General features: G+C 40.5%; 1 protein-coding gene and 1 long non-coding RNA gene across 3 annotated transcripts in view; one reads left to right on the top strand and one right to left on the bottom strand.

The window, feature by feature from the left end:
- Positions 1–8154, bottom strand: part of LOC106147257 — a 14077-nt gene extending 5923 nt beyond the window's left edge. The window contains exons 1-2 of one of the 2 annotated variants that reach the window (XR_001232053.1): positions 8022–8154; positions 7209–7287 (exon numbers count right to left, since the gene is read on the bottom strand). This is a non-coding gene — a long non-coding RNA (uncharacterized LOC106147257). The remainder of the gene's footprint in view (positions 1–7208; positions 7288–8021) is intronic. The other variant, XR_001232055.1, reaches the window with a different exon arrangement.
- A 22-nt stretch (positions 8155–8176) lies between these two features.
- Nkrf (NFKB repressing factor) lies at positions 8177–22850 on the top strand. Its single transcript, XM_005410440.2, has 4 exons — positions 8177–8253; positions 8646–8933; positions 18416–18546; positions 19897–22850. Exons 1-4 carry the CDS (start codon positions 8183–8185, stop codon positions 21852–21854), a joined length of 2448 nt encoding a protein of 815 aa, XP_005410497.1. The 5' UTR covers positions 8177–8182; the 3' UTR covers positions 21855–22850.
- The last annotated feature ends 428 nt before the right edge of the window (positions 22851–23278 follow it).

The following is a 23278-nucleotide window of genomic DNA, read 5'->3' on the forward strand; positions in this document are numbered from 1 at the left end:
CTATATTTAGCTGGCTCTAAGGCAGAGTGGCACATGGTGGGGGCAACAGTTTATGGTGGCAGAAAACAGCAAAGCAACAAGAGCAAAAGGGAGGAGTGGCAGAGGGCAAATGTTTATGGTGTTGGAAAACAGCAGAAACAACAAGAGCAAAAAGGGGGGAGTGGCAGAGAAGAGCAAGCCTCTTTTTTTTTATATTGTAAGCAGACTACCCCCACCCAGGGGGCATAGAGCACTCACATAATATCTATGCTCTCCTCTTACACAGGCTCAGGATAAATACAAAATAAACACCCTGGCTCCCTGCTAAATCACATAGTTAACCTTTTAAACTTTTTAAATAAATAAAATAAGCAACATCCCCCCCCAAAATAAAAACATGTCTTTTTTACCCCAAGATATAAAACTGCTAAGTCACTTGGCCAAACCTCTAGACTCCACAAGTTAACACAATATATCAACCATAACACATCCCTTGTCAAAGAAACACATTTCTTTTTTTTTTTCAGACACATTTCTTTAAACCAGTTTCTAGATACAAAGATATGCTTATTCTTAAATTTTCACAAGTTGAACATTATAACACAGGTTCAGCAATCCTTAAGAACCAGTATGAAGCCTATCAACATTATATTACATTAGATCCATAACATTCTGCCCCCCAAAGACTCATGCGCAACCCTTTATGCAAAAGGCATTTTGTCCATCTGCAAGGGCTGCCAAAGTCCTAACAGTTCAGCATTGCTGAAAAGTCCAAGTCCCAAGTCTCCTCCAAGATATAAGGCAAACTCTTTAGTTGTAAGCTCCCACACAAATGAAAAGTTAAACACTTCCAACGTTCAATGGTACAAGATAAACATTACCATTTCAAAAGGTACAAAGAAAAGGATACAAAGCATTGGAACCAAAGCAAGTCCAAAATCCAACAGGCCAAACATTAAGTCCTATAGATCCATGTCCAACATCTGAAGAGATCTGTGGCACATTGTGAGCTCCAAAGGGTTTGCGTGACTGACTCCATCCCTTTGGCACTTCTGATGGTTACAGCTCCCATGCCTTCTTTTTTAGGCCTGCTTTGCTCCCTCCTTGCAGCTTTCCTTAGACAATCCACATTCCTGGCTTTTCCAAACTTCTGGGTTCTCCAATGCACCTTCACATTTACAGTTTCACACACTGCCCTCTCAGGGGTATACTTCCTGGCCTTCCAGCCTTTTTGAAATCTAGGTGGAAGCCTTCCTAACCTCAGAACTCTTGCATTCCACATGTGCCTAAAACCAGTGCCATGTGGATGATGCCAAGTTCTGCTGCCACCTAGAGCAGTTGCCAGGCTTGGATCACTGGACAGTCTGTATCCAATTCTGAGGGACAATTTCTCTGTGCCACCGCCATTCTGGAACCTGGTGCAGCTTCCACCATTCTGGAACATGGTCCTCTGTGGCTTTCTTCTCAAAGCAAAGTCTTTCACTTTTGCAAGATTGATGATGCAAAGGGTCGAGACTTGCTGTTCCTAGTGATGCCCTCAGGCCATCTTTTCTATTCTCCTGTTCCTCCTCAGCAATCAAGATCTCAGCTCTATCTTTGCAATTCACAGCTTTACTGGAGCTTTCTTCCTCACCAAACTCACAATGCTTTAAATCATCCTTCTGGGTTCTTTGCTCTTTTTTTGTGTGCCAGGAATCAAACTCAGGACCTTGCATTTGCCAGGCAGGCGCTTATACCACTGAGCTATATTCCCAGCCCCTGTGCTCTTGCTCTTGACTCTCAACATAAATCTGGCTAAAAGCCCCCAACAATAGCCATTCCACTGCCTCAACATTTAACTGCCTTGAAATTTTTTTTTTTGCCAGATTAATTAGTCCACTGCCCTTAATCTCAGTTTTAGGCAAAGTCTCTGGACACAAGCAAAATGCAGACAAACTTTCTGTGAAGCCATAACATACATCGTCTGAAGTCCAGCACCCAGGGCAGTCTTTCTTCCCAGCAGAAACTGCCCTAGCTGGGTCTTTACTGGCAGGATTTCTATCAGTATTCTGGTTTTCTGAGCTCTGACCAGAATCTTCCATACAGAACAGCCAAAGGCATTTCAGCTCTACTCTTTCAGGCAATATCTTCAAACCTTTCCAAACACTTCCCATAAGCCATTTCCAAAACCTCTTGAACCACATGGTCAGGTATAGTGACAGCAATGACACCACTCCTGGTACCAAATTCTGTCTTGGTTACTTTTCTCTTGTTGCTGAGACAAAATACCCAACACCCAGATTTAAGGAAGGAAAGGTTTACTTAGCTTACAGTTTGTGGAGGTTTCAGTGTATAATCAGCTGGCTCCAAGGCAGGGTGGCAGGGCACAGGGGCAACACTTCAGGGTGGCACAAGACAGTAAAAGCAGCAAGAGCAAAAAAGGGAAGGGGACAAGCCTCTTTTCCTCCCTTATGTTGTAAGCAGGCTACCCTCACCCAGGGGGCATGTAGCACTCACATAATCTCCATGCCCTCCTCTTGCACAGGCTCAGGATAAATTCAAAGTAAGGACCCTGGCCCCCTGCTGAATCACTTACTTAACCTTCAAACTTCTCAAATTGACACAATGAACAACATGGTAAGGGCATGTCCTCGTCACACCAAGATTCAAAACTCTTGAGTCACTAGCCAAGCCTCTAGACTGCTCAAATTGACACAATGTATCAACCATAACAGATGGTCTTCACCTCAATCTGATTGAAGGCATCTATGAGAAACCAAAGTTAAAGTTATACTAAATGGTCAAAAACAGAAAGCTTTCACTCTAAAATGAGGAACAAGATAAGGATGGTAACTATCACCAGTCCTATTCAATATAGTTCTGGAAACATTAGCCAGAGCAATTAGACAAGAGAAAAAATAAAAGGAATGAAGATAGGAAAGGAAGAGTTAAATTATCACTATTTGCACATTCAGCCACCTTAACTTTGACAAAGGAGCCATGCAGTTTCACTAGAAGAAAGATAGTCTCTTTAATAAATGGTGTTGGAAAAATTGACTTGCCCTATGCTGAAGACTAAAACCAGACCCATATCCATCACCATGCACTACACTAAAGTCAAAATGGATCAAAGATCTAAATATTAAAACAGAAACACTAAAATTTACTGGAAGAGAAAACAGGCAGAAATCTTGAAGACATAGGTGTAGGCACAGACTTCATGAGCAAAACCCAGACTGCAAGGGAAATACTACAAAGAATCAACAAATGGGATCTCACCTTATGAAAAAGCTTTTGCACAGCAAAAGAAATTACCAACAGAGTAAAAAGACAACCCACAGAATGGGAAAAAATTATAACCAGTTGTCTCTTAGACAAAGAACTTATATCTAGAACACACAAAGAATTGAAAAAAATCAGATCCCCCAAATTCAAAGACCCAATCCAAAAATGGGCATCTGAGATGAATACTTTTTTTTTTGGTGCCGGGAATTGAACTCAGGACCGTACACCCGCCAGGCAGGCACTTATACCACTGAGCTATATCCTGGCCCCTGAGATGAATATTCACTTCTCAGATGAAGAAATACAAATGGCAAATAAATGCATGAAAAAATGTTCAAAACCATTGGTCATTTGAGAGATACAAATTAAAACACTGACATCCCATCTCACCCCAGAAAGAATGGCTACCATCAAGAAATCAAGCTGGTTGTGGTGGCACATGCCTGTAATCCCAGCACTTAGGAGGCTGAGGCAGGAGGATTGGTGTAGGCCAGCCTCAGCTACATAGTGAGTTTATGGTCAGCCTGAACTGCATACTGAGACACTGTTTAAAAAAAAAAAAAAAAAGAAAGAAACTAACCAATAACAAATGCTGGAGGGGTTGAGGGGGAAAATGAACCCTTCTCCACTGCTGGTGGGAGTGTAGACACCTTCAACCACTGTGGAAATCAGTATGGGGATTCCTTAAAAAACTAGGAATAGAGGTTCCATTTGATCCAGCTATTCCCTTTCTGGGTGTCTTCCCAGAAGAATTAAAAACATCAAACCACAGCGATATATGTGCACCCATGTTTATAGTAGCACAATTTGTTATAGCTAAATCTTGGAAACAACACATGTCCATCAATCAAGGAACAGAGAAAATAGACACAGTTTTTGAAAAATATATATATAATGGAACACTACTCAGGCATAGAGAAAGATAAACTGGAGACTTTTATACATACATGGCTGCAACTCAAGACCATACTCTTAAACACTGAGTGAAATAAATCAGACCCACATGTGTAAACATCATATTGTCTCACTAGCATGAGAGACTGAATGAGTAAATAGGATCCAAAATTTACAAAAGATATTGTAAATTTGGAAGAAATTGTTCAAGAGAAAAAAGAAACCTGGATTGGGGGAAAGGAGAAAGGAAGAAAGGAAAAAGACTGTATATGTATATATAATATACACACACACACACACACACACACACACACACACAAGATAGTTAAAACAGTTATATAGCTAGTTTCTCTTAGTTTATTGAAAAGAAAGGTTTGAGCTAATATTGTTTAGACAATATTTCTTGCCTATATCTTGTACTCTGAATAGCTACTATGAAGATAACAATATGCAATGCATTAATTATTATACTGCCCTACTAGCCTGGTTTGAAACTCTGTTTTATTTTTTTCTCTCTTTAAAATTAAAAAAAATTTCCCCTAGATTTAGTATCTATTGATAATTCTTGCCAGAGTCAATCTACAAAATTATTCCAATTCTAGTACTCTTTTTATGTCTCCCAGTGAGTACATCGTATTTCAGTATAAGTAAAAGCCCTCCTTTCTCTCTGTTGTTCTTTATCTACTTGGTATCACCAGGGGTTTAGGACTTCCTATTGTTTCATCAGTTTCTCATTCATTACTGTCATTAATTATTTTGATGTTCAAATTACCCATGGGGATATAGCTCAGTGGCATTAGCGCCTGCCTGGCAAGTGCAAGGTCCTGAGTTCAATTCCCGGCACCAAAAAAAAAAAAAAAAAAAAAAAAAGAAAATTACCCATGCTTGGCAGAGGGAGCTCTAGTTATTGCTTCTAATCTATTGGTAAACATTCCTCAAGGGCATTTGTGGTGCAACATAGTCTGGTCAAAAACTCTGGGTAGGCTGGGCATGGTGGCACATGTCTGTAATCCCAGCACTCAGGTGGCTGAGGCAGGAGTATTGTTGTGAGTTCGAGGCCAGACTAAGCTACATAGTGAGTTCAAGGTCAGCCTGCACTACATAGTGAGACCCTGTCTCACAAAAAAAAAGAACCCTGAGTAATTTTTGGGATATTTTGTGGGAGTGTTAAATCATGCTTTCTCTCTTTTTATTACTGACTGGCTTCCCTACAGTTAAGGGCAGGGAAAAAGCTCAGCCAAGTCAGAAGGGTTATATGCTTAGTAAAAACACAGTGTCAAAAGCCCGTGTTAGAGAAGGAACAAGGTTATGGAGGATGTAATAGGTTTCTGGGTAGGTTTAAGATTGCAGTGGCTGCTTTTATCATTTCTGTCCTCTACATCTCTTTAACCTTTATTCAGATAATCTGCATCATCTCAGGGATCTCAACTCCTGCTCACTGAGAAATCCCCTGTGACTTGTGAGGAGGGAATGGGCTCAAATAGATTGGCTGAAGGATTATTTGGTCAGAAGGATTACCAGAAAGAGAAGTTCATGGGGAAGCGTGCAAAATTTTGTTGTGCTTCATTCTCTAGAGATTCAACTGTTTTTTCTACAGCGGGAATCACAAATGGAATCCAGTTATGACTGTTCCAGAGCAGATGGCCTCTTGTATCAGTTTCATTACCTTTCTGTGTTTTCTGCAGAACTAGGGATTGAACCACAGGTCTTTTCACTGAGCTTTATCCCTAGACCTTTAAAAAGTTTTTGAGACAAGTTCTCACTAAATTGCCTCTGTTGGGCTCAAATTTGTAATCCTCCTGCCTCAGCTTCCCAGAGTATTGGGATTACAGGTATGTACCACCTCACTGCTTTCCATTTTGTAATCCAAGTTCCAAAGTCAGGTTGTTTCTATATGGAAGGAAAGTTTTAAGCCAAACTGAAAGGAAGTAGTTTTTCTCAGATTATTTTCTAAGAAGTTACAATGCTGGTTTTGAAGACAGCTGACATCTTAGGCTATGTCTTAATCCATTTGTGCTAGTATAACAAAATACCTAAGATTGAATCACTTATAAAGAGCAGAACTTTATTTCTCACAGTTCTGGGGATTGGGACGTCCAAGCTCATGGCACCAGCAGGTTTGGTTGTCTGATAAGGTCTGTTCTCTGCTTCCAAGATGATTTCTTGTTGCTGCATTCTTTAGAGGGGAGGAATACTCTGTCCTCACATGATATACGATAGAAGGACAAGTGACCAAATGCTGCATGAAGCCTGCTTTATAAGGGCCTTAATCCCTCTCTTTTTCCTCTCAAGAAGGAACGTCACTCCTGCCCTAATCATCTCTTGAAGGGTCTCCGTTTTTTCTTTTCCTTGTGCAGGGGATTGAACCCAGGACCTTCTGCATACTAGGCAAGCGCTTTACCACTGAAGTACATTCCCAGCCCTTTTAAAATTTTATTTTGAGACAGGATCTTGCTAAATTTCACATCTGCAATCCTCCTCCCTCTGCCTCTCAAGAAACTGGGATTAAGGACCCTACCACTTAATGCCATTATAGTGGCCATTAAATTTCAACACCTGAGTTTTGGAAGGGACACAACTATAGCAGGGTAAAGTTAATGAAATTATAAAATAACTAGTTAGCTTAAAATGTAGGCTCCAAGGAAAAATACTTCACAAGGTTGGAACAATGGGGAAAGCATTCATTCATTCACTCATTTATTCAATTCAACAAGTATCTATGGAGTGCCTACAGGAGCCAGGTGATTTCCTGCTCTCACAGAGCTGACATTCTATTTTGGGAAAGTTAAGTGGTTTTTAAAATACATTTCAAAATTTGCACATCCTGTGAAAAAAGGGCAAAACAATGGGACATTACTGAAAGAATACCGGGTGAAGAGCCAGGTGACCTAAAATCTGATCTTCTCATTGCCAAAAACTCTACAGCCTTCTGCAAGTTAATACTCTTAGCTTTATTTTCCCCACTCATACAATGATGATTTGAATTTATTTCTAAGCTTCCTTCCTAGTACGGTATTCTTTGACTGGATGGTTCAAAGACTCTCATTACTTCCATAAATATGAGTGCTTACCAAGTAGACAGTCACGAAAATAATGACGGTGCAGTGTGAAAAGTGCTGTTTATCCTCCCCTCTTGTCACTCCAATACACCTAAGATGTATCACATAGAAATACATTATTAAAGAGGGCAATAAGTCAAAGCCACCGCATCCAGTAGCCCTGCCTGTGGTGGAACATTCAGCTTTATGCGGGTCTATTTTTCCCCACCAAGATTATAATTTACACAGTGATTTGGCAGTGCTGCTGCGCAGCTTTTAACCCTTGTCTTTGGGCGCCTCTTTTATTTTGTAATATTTTGAACGTTTTAAATTGATATGTAAAGTGCAGAATTATTTGCAGTCATGGCCAAAACTGTAAAAACTGGAACGGAGTACAGACGGTAAAAGAGGTTGACTACAGCCTGGCGTGATGGCGCATTCCTGTAATTCCAGCATTGTGGAAGGCTGAGGCAGAAAGAGGGCAAGTTCTAGCCCAGCCCGGGCAATTTAGCAATTTAGCGAAACGCTGTCTGAACATTTAAAAGAGCCAGAGCGCTGGGGATATAGCTCAGCAGCAGAAGCGCCTGCCTGGCAAGTGCAAGGTTCTGAGTTCGATTCCTGGTACAAAAAAAAAAAAAAAAAGCCAGGGACGTGCCTCTGTGGGGTGCTCACTCTGTGTCGCACCGTTTAGGAACCCAAGGAAGAGCTGTGGGTGGAGCTCGGCAGTACAGCACTTGACTAGCGTGCGCGTGGCCCTGGTGCCATTCCCAATGGCGCAAAAGCTAAAGACAGTAAGAAGGAACTTCTGGTAAAAGCGTCAAGCTCACCACTGCTACCAACAATCACCTGAGGGCATCTTCCAGGCACTTCATGGAACCATGATCCCAAACCTAAAAAGAGCATTCATAATTTCCTTCCCGGAGGCCCCGCCCCCCGCTTGTCACCATAGTGCGTCAAAGGCCTGTAGTCATAGGAAGGGAAAAAAGTAGATCTCGCGAGATTTTGAGATGGGTTTTTCCAAGTTGAGGAACAGCCGGAGCGCCTGCGCACTGGTCTCACCACCTCGGGCCGCACGCGGGTAGGTAGACTAGAGCCCGGAGGAAGGGGAGCGGAACGTGCTGCTGTCTTTTTTTCTTTCCGCTGCTCTTGCAGTGCGTGAGTCTGCGGGTCCGAGAAGGCGCAGAACACTCGGCCTTACTCGGCTTTCACGGTTCGTGTGTGATTGCGGAGGAAGCCCTCCTGCTCCTCCACGAGTTGGAGGAGTGCAGCAATCACGCGCCCCAGTGTCTGGACGTGCGTGAGCTTGTTGTGCGCCCCTTTTCCTTCTAACGGTAGCCCCCACGCATACACTCCAGTCCCCCAGAGTTGCTCTTGGCGCCTTAGCGCGTCCCTCCTCACCCGGCCCCTCCCAACCGGTCTCGGTTCCTGCTGGCTAGCTTGGTCGCGGTCAGTTGTCGCTTTCTCCCTGAGGTCCCGCTTGGAGGCGGAGAAGATGGCTGGAGGACGTCTGCTGCTGGGGGGCGACTTCCTGTCGCCGCCGCCGCTGCCCCCCCTCCCGCCGCCACCGCTGCCGCCCCTCCCGCCGCCCCCGCCCGAGCCAGTGCTGGAGCAGTGGCGCTATAGCCACGAAAGTGACTGGCAGTGGGCTCTGCGGCGTAGCTTCATCTGTCGGCACCTGCACAGCTATCCAGGGGCTGCCCTCGACCAGCTCCTTGCTCTCTCCGCCGCCTGGACCAACCACGTTTTCCTGGGCTGCAGGTGAGGAAGGTGTTAGGGGATAGGGTGAGACATCCGTTTTTGGAGGGGGCTTAGGGACCAGGGTGAAGGATCGGTGGTGGATGAAGGTTGGGTTAGGAACAGGGGTGGGGGAGATCGGTGATGGTGATTGGGGTAAGGAAGGGAGTGGGATGCGGATGATGGCTTAGAGGCTGGAAATTTGAAGATGCTGGAGGGTATCAGAGGCTTTACTACTGGCCTGGGGGTAGGGTGGCCGACCGTGGTGGCAGGGAATGACAGAACAGCTAGGAGGGTGCAGAGATCAATGGCCCCTCCCGGACTAGGGATGGAAATAAAGCAACTCTTGGAAGAATATTATTAAGAGGTGGTTATTGTGGTTAATGAAGGTATTGGAAGGCGTGAGAAATGAATAGCAGGGCATTAGACCTGCGTAGGGATTTCCAAAGATGCAGCATCTGCAGAGAATATTCAATGGAGCTGGGGGGGGAGGGGAGGGGACCCCGCGGTTCTAATCTTAGCCTTCTGACCACCGTCTTCTTCCATCTCCGTTGGATAAAACATCCCCCTCTACGTGAAGTCCCCCAGCTGGGTCCCTCTTACTGTGTGCTCCTGGGGAGGTAGCATGTATCAGGTCTCTGAGGCAGCGGCAGCCTTGCTTGCAGATTTACGCATAATGTGTTTGGACTCAAACAAAGAAATGGATATATCTGCTGCAAATATGGATTGCTGTCTTTTTACCTTAAATGGGATAAGAAGGATTAACATTTGGCATTTGGTCAGATTTTTAGGGGTGTGTGTGTGCGTGTGTGTATGTGCGTATGTGTATGTGCGTGTATTTGTTTTCCCTTTTCCTCGAACAGGCCTCTTTGAAAGCTCTTTGCCTTCAATGGAGACTGCAGTATGGTTCCAACGCAGTTTTTTTTTGAGCAAGCTACTTGAAGCTCTGTCCTTCAGAATGCCCAAATTGGCCTTATATTTGACTAATCATTCCTTTGACAGACTGGTGGGCTTTTTTGTGTGTGACATTCTTGCCTAACAGTCATTTTTTATTGGGAATTATGGAAAATGATCAGATCCAATTCAGTTCTGGGAATGACTATAAAAGATGCAGAAAAATAGGATTGTCCAGTCCTACTCTTAATTATTGAATATGACAACATGCACTGTGACACTTCGATCTCATTACAGAAATGTAGTTTTTCCTATCTTCTCTAGATTAGTATAATTTCTATTAGAAATAGTGCATGTTTCACTGGAGGAGCTGGTTACTGTTGAGGAAGCCTCAGTAATTAATAAAGTCAGTTAAATCCAGTTGACCTTCATCTAACAGTATTCTTACAGTTGAAAAGATGCCTTTATCAGATAATGGTAAGTCTACTTAATACCGCAGAAGACCATGGTGAATCAGAATCCTTAAATCTTAACTAGGGGAGAATAACCATCCTTTGTTCTAATAATAAAATTGACCTTCCTTCTAGAATGTAAGCTTTTGAGGGAAAAGGATTTTACTTTCTTGTTCACATCTTCCTCCTCAGTGCCTAGAAGAATAGCTGCTCAATAAATGTGGGGTGTGAGTGGATGTATATAGCTTCATGACATAGAACACATTATAAATATTTGTGATCTTATTTAACAGCAATCTTGAGAGTTAGGTGGTATGTCACTTTTTACAGCTAAATCAATGAAAGCCAAGAAGTTTAATGACTTGTCCAAGGTCCCACAATTGGGACTGGGACCAGGGTCTTCTGATGTCCTGTCTGATGCTCTTTCCTCTGACACACAGCTGCCATATTTGGGAAGGATGGACCAGAAATGAAAGCAAGTAATTGGCATAAACTACGTCATTGTATCTTAGGATTTTATTCCAAAAACAGCAACCTTATACACAGAGCAGTAACATAAACCCAGCCGGTGGTGGTTGGCATTCAGAGCTCAAGCATCCAGGATGCTTTTTTGTGTGCATGCTTGTGCATCCGTGATAGTATGTCTACTATCGTCTTATTACATTGCAGCTAAGTCAATTCAGTTACTGCAAAGATTGCCATAACATTATCATGTAGCACAACTGAAAAGTAATGTTTGCATTATATTTGATAATTTTAGATATAGGAGAAAGAGAAGGGCTGATAATCTTGGGAACTAGAGACCCAGTGCAATCTTCCACTTTTGGCAGGCTTTATAGCCTCATCTTGAGATGTGTAAAATCTGTATTCTGGTACTTGGTGTTAATGTTGATATTACAGGGCTCTTTTCTGTGATGGAATACTTTTCTCTCCAGCAAACTGCAGAATGCGTGGTGACATAGCCCTTTCTAAACTTAAATTGTTAATTTGTTTTACAAGGCTCATATCTAGAGCAGATTGTGAATGCTTGTGAAAAGAACTTGAACATTTTCCTTCCCCCTCTGACAGGACTTTTTGTGTTCCATTTGAGTTAGGGCTAAAGTAATGTCCTAGTTGAAGGATATTTTTGAAAATGTATCATAAGTCCATAAGGTGGGGCTCAAATGTGCTGGGAGGCAGACTGTATTTCATTCTTGTTCGTGGTAGTGGCACTTTCCATGGATCAAGTTTGAGTATCTTGACTTTGTAATTGTGGTTCTCACACTTAAGCAGTCATCAAAATCACCCCTTAGGCTTGTTAAAACACAGGTTGCAGGGGCCTGTCCTGCCCCCCAGGGTGTCTGATTCAGGTTTAAGGAGCTGCCCCAAAATTTGTGCTTCTAACAAGTTCCCAGGTGGTGTTGCTATTGTTGCTGCTCCAGATGAGACACTCTAGAAAACCCATTGCTGTATAGGAGAAAATAAAACTGGTTTCCAATTTGCATTTTAATCATTTCCTCCCTTGTTGTCCAAGTAACCAGGAGGGTAAAATAGCTGAAAGTATTTCTCTTCACTTTTTTATTTGTTTCACAAAAATAAACAACCTATTGAGATTTTTTTCTGCAAGCAATCTCTATGATGATGTCTTATGGGTAATGAAAAATTAGTATAGTCTTGTATTCCACTACATATACAACACTTAATAGTCCATAGAATGCCTGGGGAATCTATGTGATTTTTACTTACAAATTACAGTGTTTGTTTATTCAATAGTGCTGGATATTGAACCCAGGGCCTCATGCATGCTAGAGCATGCTCTACCACTGAACTACATCCCTGTTTGGTTACCCAGAGCATTCAGTTTTCCATTGTTGACCAATAGGATTAGGAGCAAAATCCTGGCCTGTTTACTTAATAGAGAAAGTGGACTTTAACATGAAATTATCTTTGCTCCCTTGATTATTTGTTTCTTTTTTCCCTCATTGATAGGAGACGGGTGTTTAGAAAATAGATGCAAACTGGGTTTATGTTTTGAAACTAACCTCGCCCATAATAGTAGAGTACATATCTGATCAGCTTGTAAAGTAGGAGTGGGAGCTTTTGAAGGACTCATCAGTAATCTGGTTGTATGTTATTAAAGTATAACGTTAAGAGTCTTATGAATAGTTTTGAATAAATAATTTTACACTTTAAAACCCTAACCTTTGCTTTCATTTCAAATTTCAGTAGTTTAATATATTTGTTAAATATTTTATAACTATTACTGAATATTCATTAAAATCAAGTGCCATTATATAATAGTGTGTGTAGACTTGCCTTAAGTATACTTTATATCATATTCCATAATATAGAACACTGTACAGCCATTAAAACTCATGTGGGAGCTGGGCATGGTGGCACACGCCTGTAATCCCAGCAGTTAGGCTGAGGTAGGAGGATGGCAGTGAGTTTAAGGCCAGCCTGGGTTACATAGCAAGACCCTGTCTCAAATAAAAAAAGGAAAAAACCCTCATGTGATAGTGAGCTTGGGGTATAGCTCAGTGGAGAACACTTGCCTAGCATGCCCAAGTCCCTGAGTTCAATCCCCAGCATTGCAAAAGCAAAACAACCAAACTCACGTTAATGACTGGAGAAAAAGCTTACAGGATATAACAGATTTAAGAACAACCCCCCCAGGGGCTGGGGATTTAGCTCAGCGGCAAAAGCGCCTGCCTGGCAAGTGCAAGGTTGTGAGTTCGGTTCCCGGTACCGGAGAAAAAAAAACAAAAAATAAATAAATAAATAAATAAAAGAACAACCCCCCCCCCCACCAGATTGCAAGTCACCATAGATGAACAATTGGTGATGGGGGAGTATGGAAAAATACAGGAAAAGGAATATAAAAAAACTCTATAGTGTTACTGAAGTTATCAGTAGTTGGCCTTACAGGTACTTTCTTTTTTTTTGTTTTTTGGTACCAGGAATTGAACTCAGGACCTTGCTCTTGCCAGGCAGGCACTTGTGCCACTGAGCTACATCCCTGGCCCCAGGTGCTTTCTTAGTGTTTTGGCTTTTTTAAACATTTTTTTTCTGGAGTTTTAAATACAGTATGGAAAAAAACACCAGGGGAGGGTGAGTAATGAAAGGTTTTCTGCCTTGGCTTATTTCAGATTTGTAAAACTGTTTCTTTATCCTTGGTCAGCTATTCTCTGGATAATTTTAGAAACAGAGATGAAATCTGAGCGGTCTTATTAAAGACTCTAGATTAATATTTGCATTATTCTTTGAATAGTCATATGTTAGATACTGTGTGGTCTTTTCCATTCTTGTTCTGGCTAGCTGGGCTTTGATATCATGACTTCCTAATAAAGGACAGAATCTGACAGTGTTGGCAGCCTACACAAAGTTTTATTTTTATAGCCTATGGGAAATGTTGGAGACAATTGTAATAAACAGAGAGCAGTAAGTAGATGTAACAATTACCAGGGCTGGAAGAAACTTGGGAGAAGAGTGTGAATGGAGTGAGTACCACGTGCATCATTCTCCTGTCCCAGCTGGCATTTGTACCATTTTTAGTTATATACCGTACTTGGGATTGGTTTCCAATTGAGTTTCTGGAGAACTTTGACTAGAACTCACTTTTTCTTATTTTCATAGTCCTTTGCTTTCATCTCTTATCTTGGAATTTGGATTCCCACATCTGAAATGAAGTGATGTTGAGAATGTATGATGTTTTAGGCTATACTTTCTGACATTCAGATAAGAGTAAATGAAGATAAAATTACTCTTGATGTTTAAATACTGGTGTTAGCAGCAGCTAGTAGGAAGTGCAGGTTATAACTGAGCTAGCTTCTGGTAATCTGTTAGTGAAGGCTGCCCTGTACTGACTTCTGCTTTGCAAGGAAAGATGTCTGATGGATGTGGAGATTATAGTGCTGGAAATGGAAAATGTTACCTTTCTTCGAGTTCAGAACCTATTCATGTAAAGCTTTGGTTTTCTTTTTCACAACTTCCCAAATGCAACCAGGAATAAATCAATACCTACCACTATCTTTTTTTTTGGTCCCAGGCCAGGGAAGTGTTGGACGGCAGGAAGAGCAACAAGCATCAGCCATCATAACAAAAGCTCACCTGAGCCCGTGTTTTTGTTTCTCTGCAGTAAAATGATCCTGTCAGAGAGCCAATCTATTCATAAGGAGCTATTTTTTAATTGTATGTATAAAGCATTTTTTATGATAAATTTCAAATACACAGAAGTAGAGTTTAATGAATCCCCATCCATCAGCACCCAGCAATGGTGTGCAGTCTGTCATGCCACCCTTCTCATTCCACCTCTTGTGTCCCTAGTGTTTTGTTAGTGTTAGTCTGGAGTCTATTAGAGAAAACCCTAACACCATTTCACCTCTAAATATGTAAACATCTTGTTTCTATATTAGATAAGCCTTTTAAAAAATAATCACAGTATCATTTTTCTTTTTTTTTTTTTTGTTTTTGGTCATTTTGAACAGTGTCTCTTGCTGTGCAGTTCAGGCTGGCCTTGAGCTCACTTTCTAATCCAGGCTGGTCTCAAACTTACAGTGATCCTCCTGCCTCAGCCTCTCAAGTGCTGGGATTACAGGTGTGCACCACCATGCCCAGCTACAATATCATTTTTCATACTAAAAAAATTAGTAATTTCTTTAAAATCATCGTAATATCTAGTTCATGTTCAATTTTCTTCATTGTCTCAAATGTCTTTTTATAGTTGGTTTGTTTGATTCATGATCTAAATAAAGTCTGCCCTTACATTTGATTGATCTATTTTCATAACTTATAACCATCCCCCCCTTTCTTTCTTTTCATACTGTTTACTTTATAAAGAGACTGGGTTGTTACAGGTTTGTCACAGTGTTATGTCATTCTGGATTTGGCTAGTTATTTTCTTGTGATGGTGTTTAACATGGGTCTGCAAATTAGGGACCTGACTGGATTCAGGTTCAATTACTTGGAGGACAAAAGTACTTTATAAATGTAGCTGTGTACATTGCCTTGTATCACATCAGAGGCTGCATGTTTGGTTGTCCCACTTTCAGTGATATTAAGATGACTTCAACTTTCCAACATCAAAATTTTAGTTGACATTTTTATTGAGATTGGTATATATTGATGTTGTGTATTGATGTTGATATGCAAGAAATAATACAAAGAAATACTCAGTAGTCTTTACCCAGTTTTTCCAGTGGTAACATTTTGTAAAAATTATTCTGTAATATCACAACTAGGATAATAACGTTGTCATCAACTGATCTTACTCATATTCCCTGCATTTTACATGTGTGTGTGTGTGTGTGTGTATTTAGTTCAATAACAGTTTCATCACGTGTAGGTTTTTGGTAATTTTTGTGAGGTTTTTTTGTTGTTGTTTGTTTTTGTAATGCAAAGGATTGAACTCAAGGCCTTACGCATCCCAAGCAAGTACTGTTACTAAGCTACATCCCCAACCAATGTGTAGGATGAGATGCAGGATCTCGCTATGTAGTTCAGTGTAGCCTTGAGCTCACTGTGAAGCCCAGGATGGCCTCACACTTGTGGCAATCCTCCTGCCTCAGCCTCCTGAGTGCTAGTATTACAGATGTGTTCCTCACACCTAGCCATGTGTAGGATTCTGTATCTACCACCATAGTGAAGATATTGAATATTCCCAATGTTATACTATGTTTTTAATAAAAGTTTTATAGTTTTACATTTAAGCATTATGGTTTTACATTTTTGAGTTAATTTTTGTATAAGAGTTAGATTGCGGTTGATTTGTTTGATTTGTTTTTGCTTGTAGCACAAGGGCCCCTAATGTTCTAACTACATCTGTCTGTTGCCTCACACATACACACTGTTGTAGGTATTGATAATTCCTTCTTGTTGCAGAGTAGTGTTCCATGATGTGTGTGTATCAGTTGAACCATTGAAAGATATCTGGACTGAGTTCGGTGAGGCCTTTTACAGACAAAGCTATTGTGAGTGTTCATGTTTGAACCTAAGTATTCATTTCTCTGAAATGTCCAAGAGTGCAGTTGCTAGGTTGTGTGTAGTTGATGTTTAATTTTATAAGAAAGTGCCAAATTGCTTTCAGAGTGACTATACCAGTGATGGCGAACCTATGGCATGCGTGCCACAACAGGCTATTTGTCATCATTGAAAGCTCTAAAAAGTTCGCTATCCATGAACTGTACCATTTTATATTTCTTCAAACAATGTCTGAGTGATACACTTTCTCTGCATCCTTGCCAACATTTAGTGTTGTCCCTATTTTTTATTTGGGCCATTCTGATTGGTCCATAGTGATTTTATACTGGATTTCCCTGGTGACTAATGATGTTGAACATCTTTCCATGTGCTTATTTGCAGTGTCTAGATACTCTTTGGTGAAATGTTCTACTAATGTCTTTTATTCATTTTAAAATTTTTTTGAGGGGCTAGGGATGTAGCCTAGTGTTAGAGCACTTATCTAGCATGTATGAAGCACTGAATTCAACCCTCAGCACTACAAAAACAAAGTTTGTGTTTTTGTTGAGTTTGGGGATGACCAGTCTTTTGTCAAGTGTGTGGTTTACAAGTATTTTCTCCTGGTCCTTAGTTTGTCTTTTTGCAGGGTCTGTCAAGAGCAGAAGTTTTGTTTTGTTTTGGTTTTGGTTTTTTAATTTTGATGTCCATTTCTCACTATTTCCTTTTATGGATCATACTTTGGTGTTAAGTCTAAGAACGTGTTAGCCTAGCCCTAGATCCTGAAGATTTTCTTATGTTTTTAAATCAAAAGTTTCCTAAGTTTACATTTATGCTTATGATGCTTTCTGAGTTCATCTTTGTGTAAGGTATGAGAGATTGTGGTTGGTTGGTTTGATTTGTTTTTGCCTATAGCTTTCCACTCCCTGCAGTACCATTTGTTGCAAAAGCTATCCTTCCTTGAATTCTTTCTTTTTCCTTCTTCTGTTTTTTTTTTTTTTTTTTTGGGGTACTGACAATCGAACTCGGGACCTCATGCTTGCCAGGCGGTTACTATGCCGCTGAGTTATATCCCCAACCTTCCTCCATTGAATTACTTTTGTACTTTAGTCAACCATCAGTGTGAGAATATTTGTGTGGGTCTATTTCTGGGTTCTCTCCCATCAACTTTTCACCAATAGATTTGTTGTGTTTTGTTTTTTGAGACAGAGTCTTGCTATGCAGTTCAGGCTGACCTTGAACTCTCAGCAATCCTCTTGCCTCAGCCTCTCGAGTGCTAGAATTACAGATGTGCACCCCCACATCTGGCTTGCCAGTAGATTTAGCAACCATTGATCGTTTATTATCTTATTATGGGTTGCAAAATGGTAGTAGTCTATCATTCATTTATTAGCTTGAATGCTTCTAAAAAAGAGATCTTCTTCAATTCTTTGGTTGCTTTGAGATAGTTTATATGGGAAAATGCAGGGTAAATGCTTTCATTCTTCCTTTAATATTTACTTATTTGCAGAATAATGACTTGATTCCCTCCATCCTCCAAAGGTGACCAATAATGGGTTAGTAAGTATTATGAGCTAATAGCTTTCAATCTGTTTGATGTGTTTTAATTCATTTTGGTTATTGTCTATTGCTATTCAGGTTGGCTCACATTGCCAGTAGAAGTCTGTTCAGATCGGCTTCTGAGTTCATTTGACACAACTACTATGATTTTGACAGCTTCCTTTATTGGCACAGGATCTCCCAGGCTCATCTTAGGCATTTCCTGCCCCCTGCTTGAAAGCAGCCGTTTCTCTAAGGACCCTGATTCCTTTTCATGAGAAATGATGGTGACCACAATCTGGATGTTAGCAACTCAGCAGCTCTTAGCACTCTCAGTATTTCTACAAATATATAAAGACAATTATTTACATATAGTATGTATATGAAAGGAAAAAATAAACCATGAGTTTATACCGATATTTTCAATTCATACTAAAGATAAAGCCTTATGTAAAATCTTTTGACATTTATGTTTTGTATGTCTTATGCTTAAAAATCTTGATTTCTAATGAGTAACATAATTATTCACTTGATAGGTAAATATTTTAGGGTGATTTATTTAGTTTTATAGCCAAGATAACCTGTTGATAGTCCCATAGAAGCAATGATAAGACTAGCTAATTTAGAATTTTTTTAAAAAACTACATATTTACCTGCTTTAACTATAGGTTATATTAACTTAAATAGGTACAGCCCTCGGTTGATGGAAAAAATTATGCAAATGGCTGAAGGTATTGATATTGGAGAAATGCCTTCATATGATCTGATGCTGTCCAAACCTTTCAAAGGTCAAAAACGCCACCTTTCATCATATGATGGTGAGTATACTTGTTTTTGGAAGGTGGGATTAGAAGAAACAATGTGGCCTTTTAAAAATGATAAGGGTTAGGTACATGGTTTACATAACACTAGTAACATTGGTTGTTACACACAGACAAAAAATTTTAACTTAGGTACAATTATTTTAAATAATTAAGTTTATTGGTACATTTTAGGTATACATAATGATCACAAGGTACAGTTTTTTTGAGGATGCTAAACAGAACTGAAAACTAAGAATACTGAAGTCATGCTATAATGCTATCCTTGAAGTCTGTGCCATGGAACATCCCTCTAACTAGAAAAACCTACTGTGATCATTTGAGTGTCTAAGTAACTGAATCCTCTTGGATAGGTCCAGGATAGACCAGTTTTCTACTGAGCAGTGTTGGACGAAGGAAGTGGTAGTGGCTAATAGAGTCTCAGCAAGTTCTTCTAGCGGCTGGGGATTTAGCTCAGTGGCACAGCACCTGCCTGGCAAGCTCAAGGTTGTGAGTTTGGTTCCTGGTACCGGGAAAAAAAAATACAAGTTCTTCTATAGCTTTAGATTTGGTATTCCCCACAGATCATTGGTTTCTGGCTGTTCTAGAAAGAAAATAGAGCAAATACCCTTTAGTATAGAATAAGACAGAACTAACAATTTGAGGTTGAAAAAACCTTTGGAATTTTTTGACAGTTCTTTTCTTTGATTTTTTTTTTCCATCTTTTTTGAGACAAGATCTTGCTATGTAGTTCAGACTGGCCTTGAACTCACTTTGTAGTCCAGACTGGCCTCAAACTCCCAGTGATCCACTTGCCTCAGCCTCCTGAGTGCTGAGATTACAGGCATGAGCTACCACACCCGGCCTTTTCTTTAAATTTTTTAGTCACAATTATGCAAAACACCATCATAGAGTTACTCACCTTATACAGAAGAGAAAGGTTTTGTAAATGCCTCTAGTCATTGTTGCATTAGAATCATCTGTACTATTTGCATTCCTTCTGTGAGCTTTTTTGCACAGATGAGAAGAGCTTACCCAGTACAGGTACAGAGTACGTTTCACCTGTGCTTTAGCTCATTGTATGTAAAGGCATCTACCAGTCATGTGTGGTAGTTACCTGCATAACTGATTCCATGGTACATTTCCTATCAAGGTCTTTCCTTATGCGTGGAAAGAGAGGGAGCATTCTTCATTATGGTAGCTTTTTATATTCATATGAGTCCTTTCACACAAATGGCTTGAAGTTTTGTGATCAGACATATTATCCAACAGCGCAACTTTCAAATGATAGGGCTAGTACTATTTTCCTGCTTGGCTCATTTGAAGTATTTCCATTTTAATGAATTGTAAATTTCACTCATTCTATAGGTCAAAATCCTCCTAAAAAGCAAGCCGGTTCCAAATTCCATGTGAGACCTCGTTTTGAGCCTGTACATTTTGTAGCTAGTAGTACAAAAGATGAAAGACAGGAAGATCCTTATGGCCCTCAAACAAAAGAGGTAAATGAACAAACCCATTTTGCCAGCATGCCGAGAAACATCTACCAAGATTATACTCAAGACTCTTTCAGCATCCAAGATGGGAATTCTCAGTATTGTGATTCATCAGGATTTATTTTCACAAAAGATCAGCCTGTAACAACCAACATGTATTTTGACAGTGGGAACCCTGCCCCAAGCAGCACATCACAGCAGGCAAAATCTCAGTCAGCTCCTGAGCCTCCACCATCGCAGACATATCCTGAGTCAGTGGTAGCTGAGAAGCAGTATTTTATTGAAAAATTAACAGCAACTATCTGGAAGAACCTTTCTAATCCAGAGATGACTGCTGGATCTGATAAAATTAATTATACCTATATGCTAACTCGTTGTATTCAGGCATGTAAGACAAATCCCGAGTATATATACGCTCCCTTAAAAGAAATCCCTCCTGCTGACATTCCCAAAAATAAAAAACTTTTGACAGATGGTTATGCTTGTGAAGTTAGATGCCAGAATATCTACTTAACTACAGGTTATGCTGGCAGCAAGAACGGGTCCAGGGATCGAGCTACTGAGCTAGCTGTAAAACTCCTGCAGAAACGTATTGAGGTTAGAGTTGTCCGGCGAAAATTCAAGCATACAATTGGAGAGGACCTTGTGGTGTGCCAGATTGGCGTGCTTTCCTATGAATTTCCTCCAGCTCTGAAACCACCAGAAGACCTGGCGGTGATGGGCAAAGATGCTTCTGGGCAGCCCATTTTTAATAACTCTGCCAAACACTGGACCAATTTTGTCATTACAGAAAACGCAAATGATGCGATTGGCATCCTTAACAATTCTGCCTCATTCAACAAAATGTCAGTTGAGTACAAATATGAGATGATGCCAAATCGCACATGGCGTTGCCGAGTGTTTTTGCAAGATCACTGCTTAGCTGAAGGTTATGGAACCAAGAAAACAAGTAAACATGCAGCTGCTGATGAGGCTTTGAGAATTCTTCAAAAAACACAACCCACTTACCCATCTGTCAAAAGTTCGCAGTGCCATTCAGGCTCTTCACCCAGAGGATCTGGGAAGAAGAAAGATATAAAGGATCTTGTAGTTTATGAGAACTCTTCCAATCCTGTGTGCACGCTGAACGACACAGCTCAGTTTAACCGAATGACAGTTGAATATGTCTATGAAAGGATGACGGGCCTCCGCTGGAAATGCAAGGTGATTCTAGAGAGTGAAGTCATTGCAGAAGCAGTTGGGGTGAAGAAAACGGTCAAATATGAAGCTGCTGGCGAAGCTGTGAAAACCCTCAAAAAGACCCAGCCGACTGTCATTAACAACTTGAAGAAAGGAACTGTTGAAGATGTGATCTCAAGAAATGAAATTCAGGGCCGCTCTGCTGAAGAGGCTTACAAACAACAAATCAGAGAAGATAACATAGGAAATCAGCTGCTGAGAAAGATGGGTTGGACGGGTGGTGGCTTAGGGAAATCTGGTGAGGGTATACGGGAGCCTATCTCAGTCAAAGAGCAGCATAAGCGGGAAGGGCTTGGTCTTGATGTAGAGAGGGTCAACAAAATTGCCAAGAGAGATATTGAACAGATCATCAGAAACTACGCCCGCTCAGAGAGCCACACAGATTTGACTTTTTCTACAGAGCTGACTAATGATGAGCGGAAGCAAATACATCAGATTGCTCAGAAGTATGGGCTAAAGAGTAAGTCTCATGGGGTAGGCCATGATAGGTACCTGGTAGTAGGCAGGAAAAGACGGAAGGAGGACCTACTAGATCAGCTCAAACAGGAAGGCCAAGTAGGGCATTATGAGCTTGTTATGCCCCAAGCAAATTGAGATCTTACTAATTTATTTTGTAAATGCCTAATGAGGCAGATTTATTAAAGAATGCTACATGTTCTGGTTGCAGAGTATATTCATTCTTAAAATGTTTCACCTTGTTCATGTCATATAGTGCTCTATTAGATAGTGGAACCTGAAGAATTCTATCCACTTGTATTAGCTTAATCCAGCAGATGATATTGTGCGGTCACTGTGTCTTTGATATTGCTGTGCCACTCAGATTTAGTAGTTTGTTCAAGCAAGAACACATCCAAATGGAATTTCACCCCAAGAAATTCACATGTCAAAGGGCATAGCACAGCAATCTGCTACAATATGTAAAGTCGCTATTGACTCCAGTAAAACTAGTTTCAATTCCAGACCTACTGAAAATGTCAGATCAATTTGTATTATCTATTTTCATCTTTGTGTGAAGCCAGTATAGAATGTTTAACAGTAAACTGTATGTGTAAATGTCCTTACCAACTAAATGATGTAAAACTTTCTTAAAGTAATTTTAGTGTTCTTTTATTTATAACTTCTCACGTGATTTCCAGAATATTGGACGTGATTTATTGTATCTTGTGATATATGGGTTTTAACAAATTCTAGTCTTCATGCTGAGAGAGCACTACTTGAGAGAGCAGTTGAAAAGTTTCAAAAACTTTGATTCAACCTGAAGAAAGGAAGCTTGAACTGTTTGTTCTTGGTGCCTTGCAGAGAGACTCACAGCAACTCTCCCTTGTAGCTTTCACACAGTTCGGATACACAGCACATCCAGGGCAACCACAACTGTGGTGGAGCTTGGTAAAAGACTGAAGATACATTGGTGCTTTGATGAAAAGGTCAGTTGGCTGGTCCCTCTCTCAAAAAGCTTATTAAGCCCCAAAAGCCAACTTTGTAACATATTTAAAATGGCTATTTTCGCTTATTTCTGGAATGTAAAAAGAAAGTGTATAAAAAGAATTAGTGTATGCTTCCTGAATAAAAAAGAGCCAAAGTTAATCAAAATGGTGGTGTGCTTATTTCTGGGAAGGAGCCTAGTAGCAACGCTTTGGGTCTTTGGAGAAGGGAAGTGGTATTTGCACAAAATATTTCAGCCCCAGAGCACATGTGGATAAACATAATGATTTAGTAGATGGGAACAGATTGTTGTCAGTTACCCATCACATTTTTTCCTGTGCACTTACATGCCAGCTTCAACCAGACCTTGAGCTGTTCACTTTTATGTGATTTTGGTTTTGTATCTCAGATAAACAAGTATAGCCCCACCTGTAACAGCACTGATGAATATTACTAGTGATAGTTAAACACCAATGATATGATGTTGAGGATGATTATGTTGTTTGCAGTGTTTTGAAACACTGAGCACTGTGCCAGGCGTGGTGGTGCATGCCTGTAATCCCAGCACTCAGGAGGCTGAGGCAAGAGGACTGCTG

Source organism: Chinchilla lanigera, unplaced genomic scaffold, assembly GCF_000276665.1.
Source record: "Chinchilla lanigera isolate Chin_1 unplaced genomic scaffold, ChiLan1.0 scaffold00133, whole genome shotgun sequence".
In the NCBI taxonomy this organism is placed as follows: domain Eukaryota; kingdom Metazoa; phylum Chordata; class Mammalia; order Rodentia; family Chinchillidae; genus Chinchilla; species Chinchilla lanigera.

What these genes read in the sequence shown, in the direction of transcription:
- Nkrf (XM_005410440.2), top strand. Translation starts at nt 8,183, where the DNA reads ATGGGTTTTTCCAAGTTGAGGAACAGCCGGAGCGCCTGCGCACTGGTC. An exon ending in CCACCTCGGGCCGCACGCGG is followed by an intron (nt 8,254 to 8,645) that starts GTAGGTAGACTA and finishes TTTCTCCCTGAG; the next exon opens with GTCCCGCTTGGAGGCGGAGA. An exon ending in CCACCTTTCATCATATGATG is followed by an intron (nt 18,547 to 19,896) that starts GTGAGTATACTT and finishes CTCATTCTATAG; the next exon opens with GTCAAAATCCTCCTAAAAAG.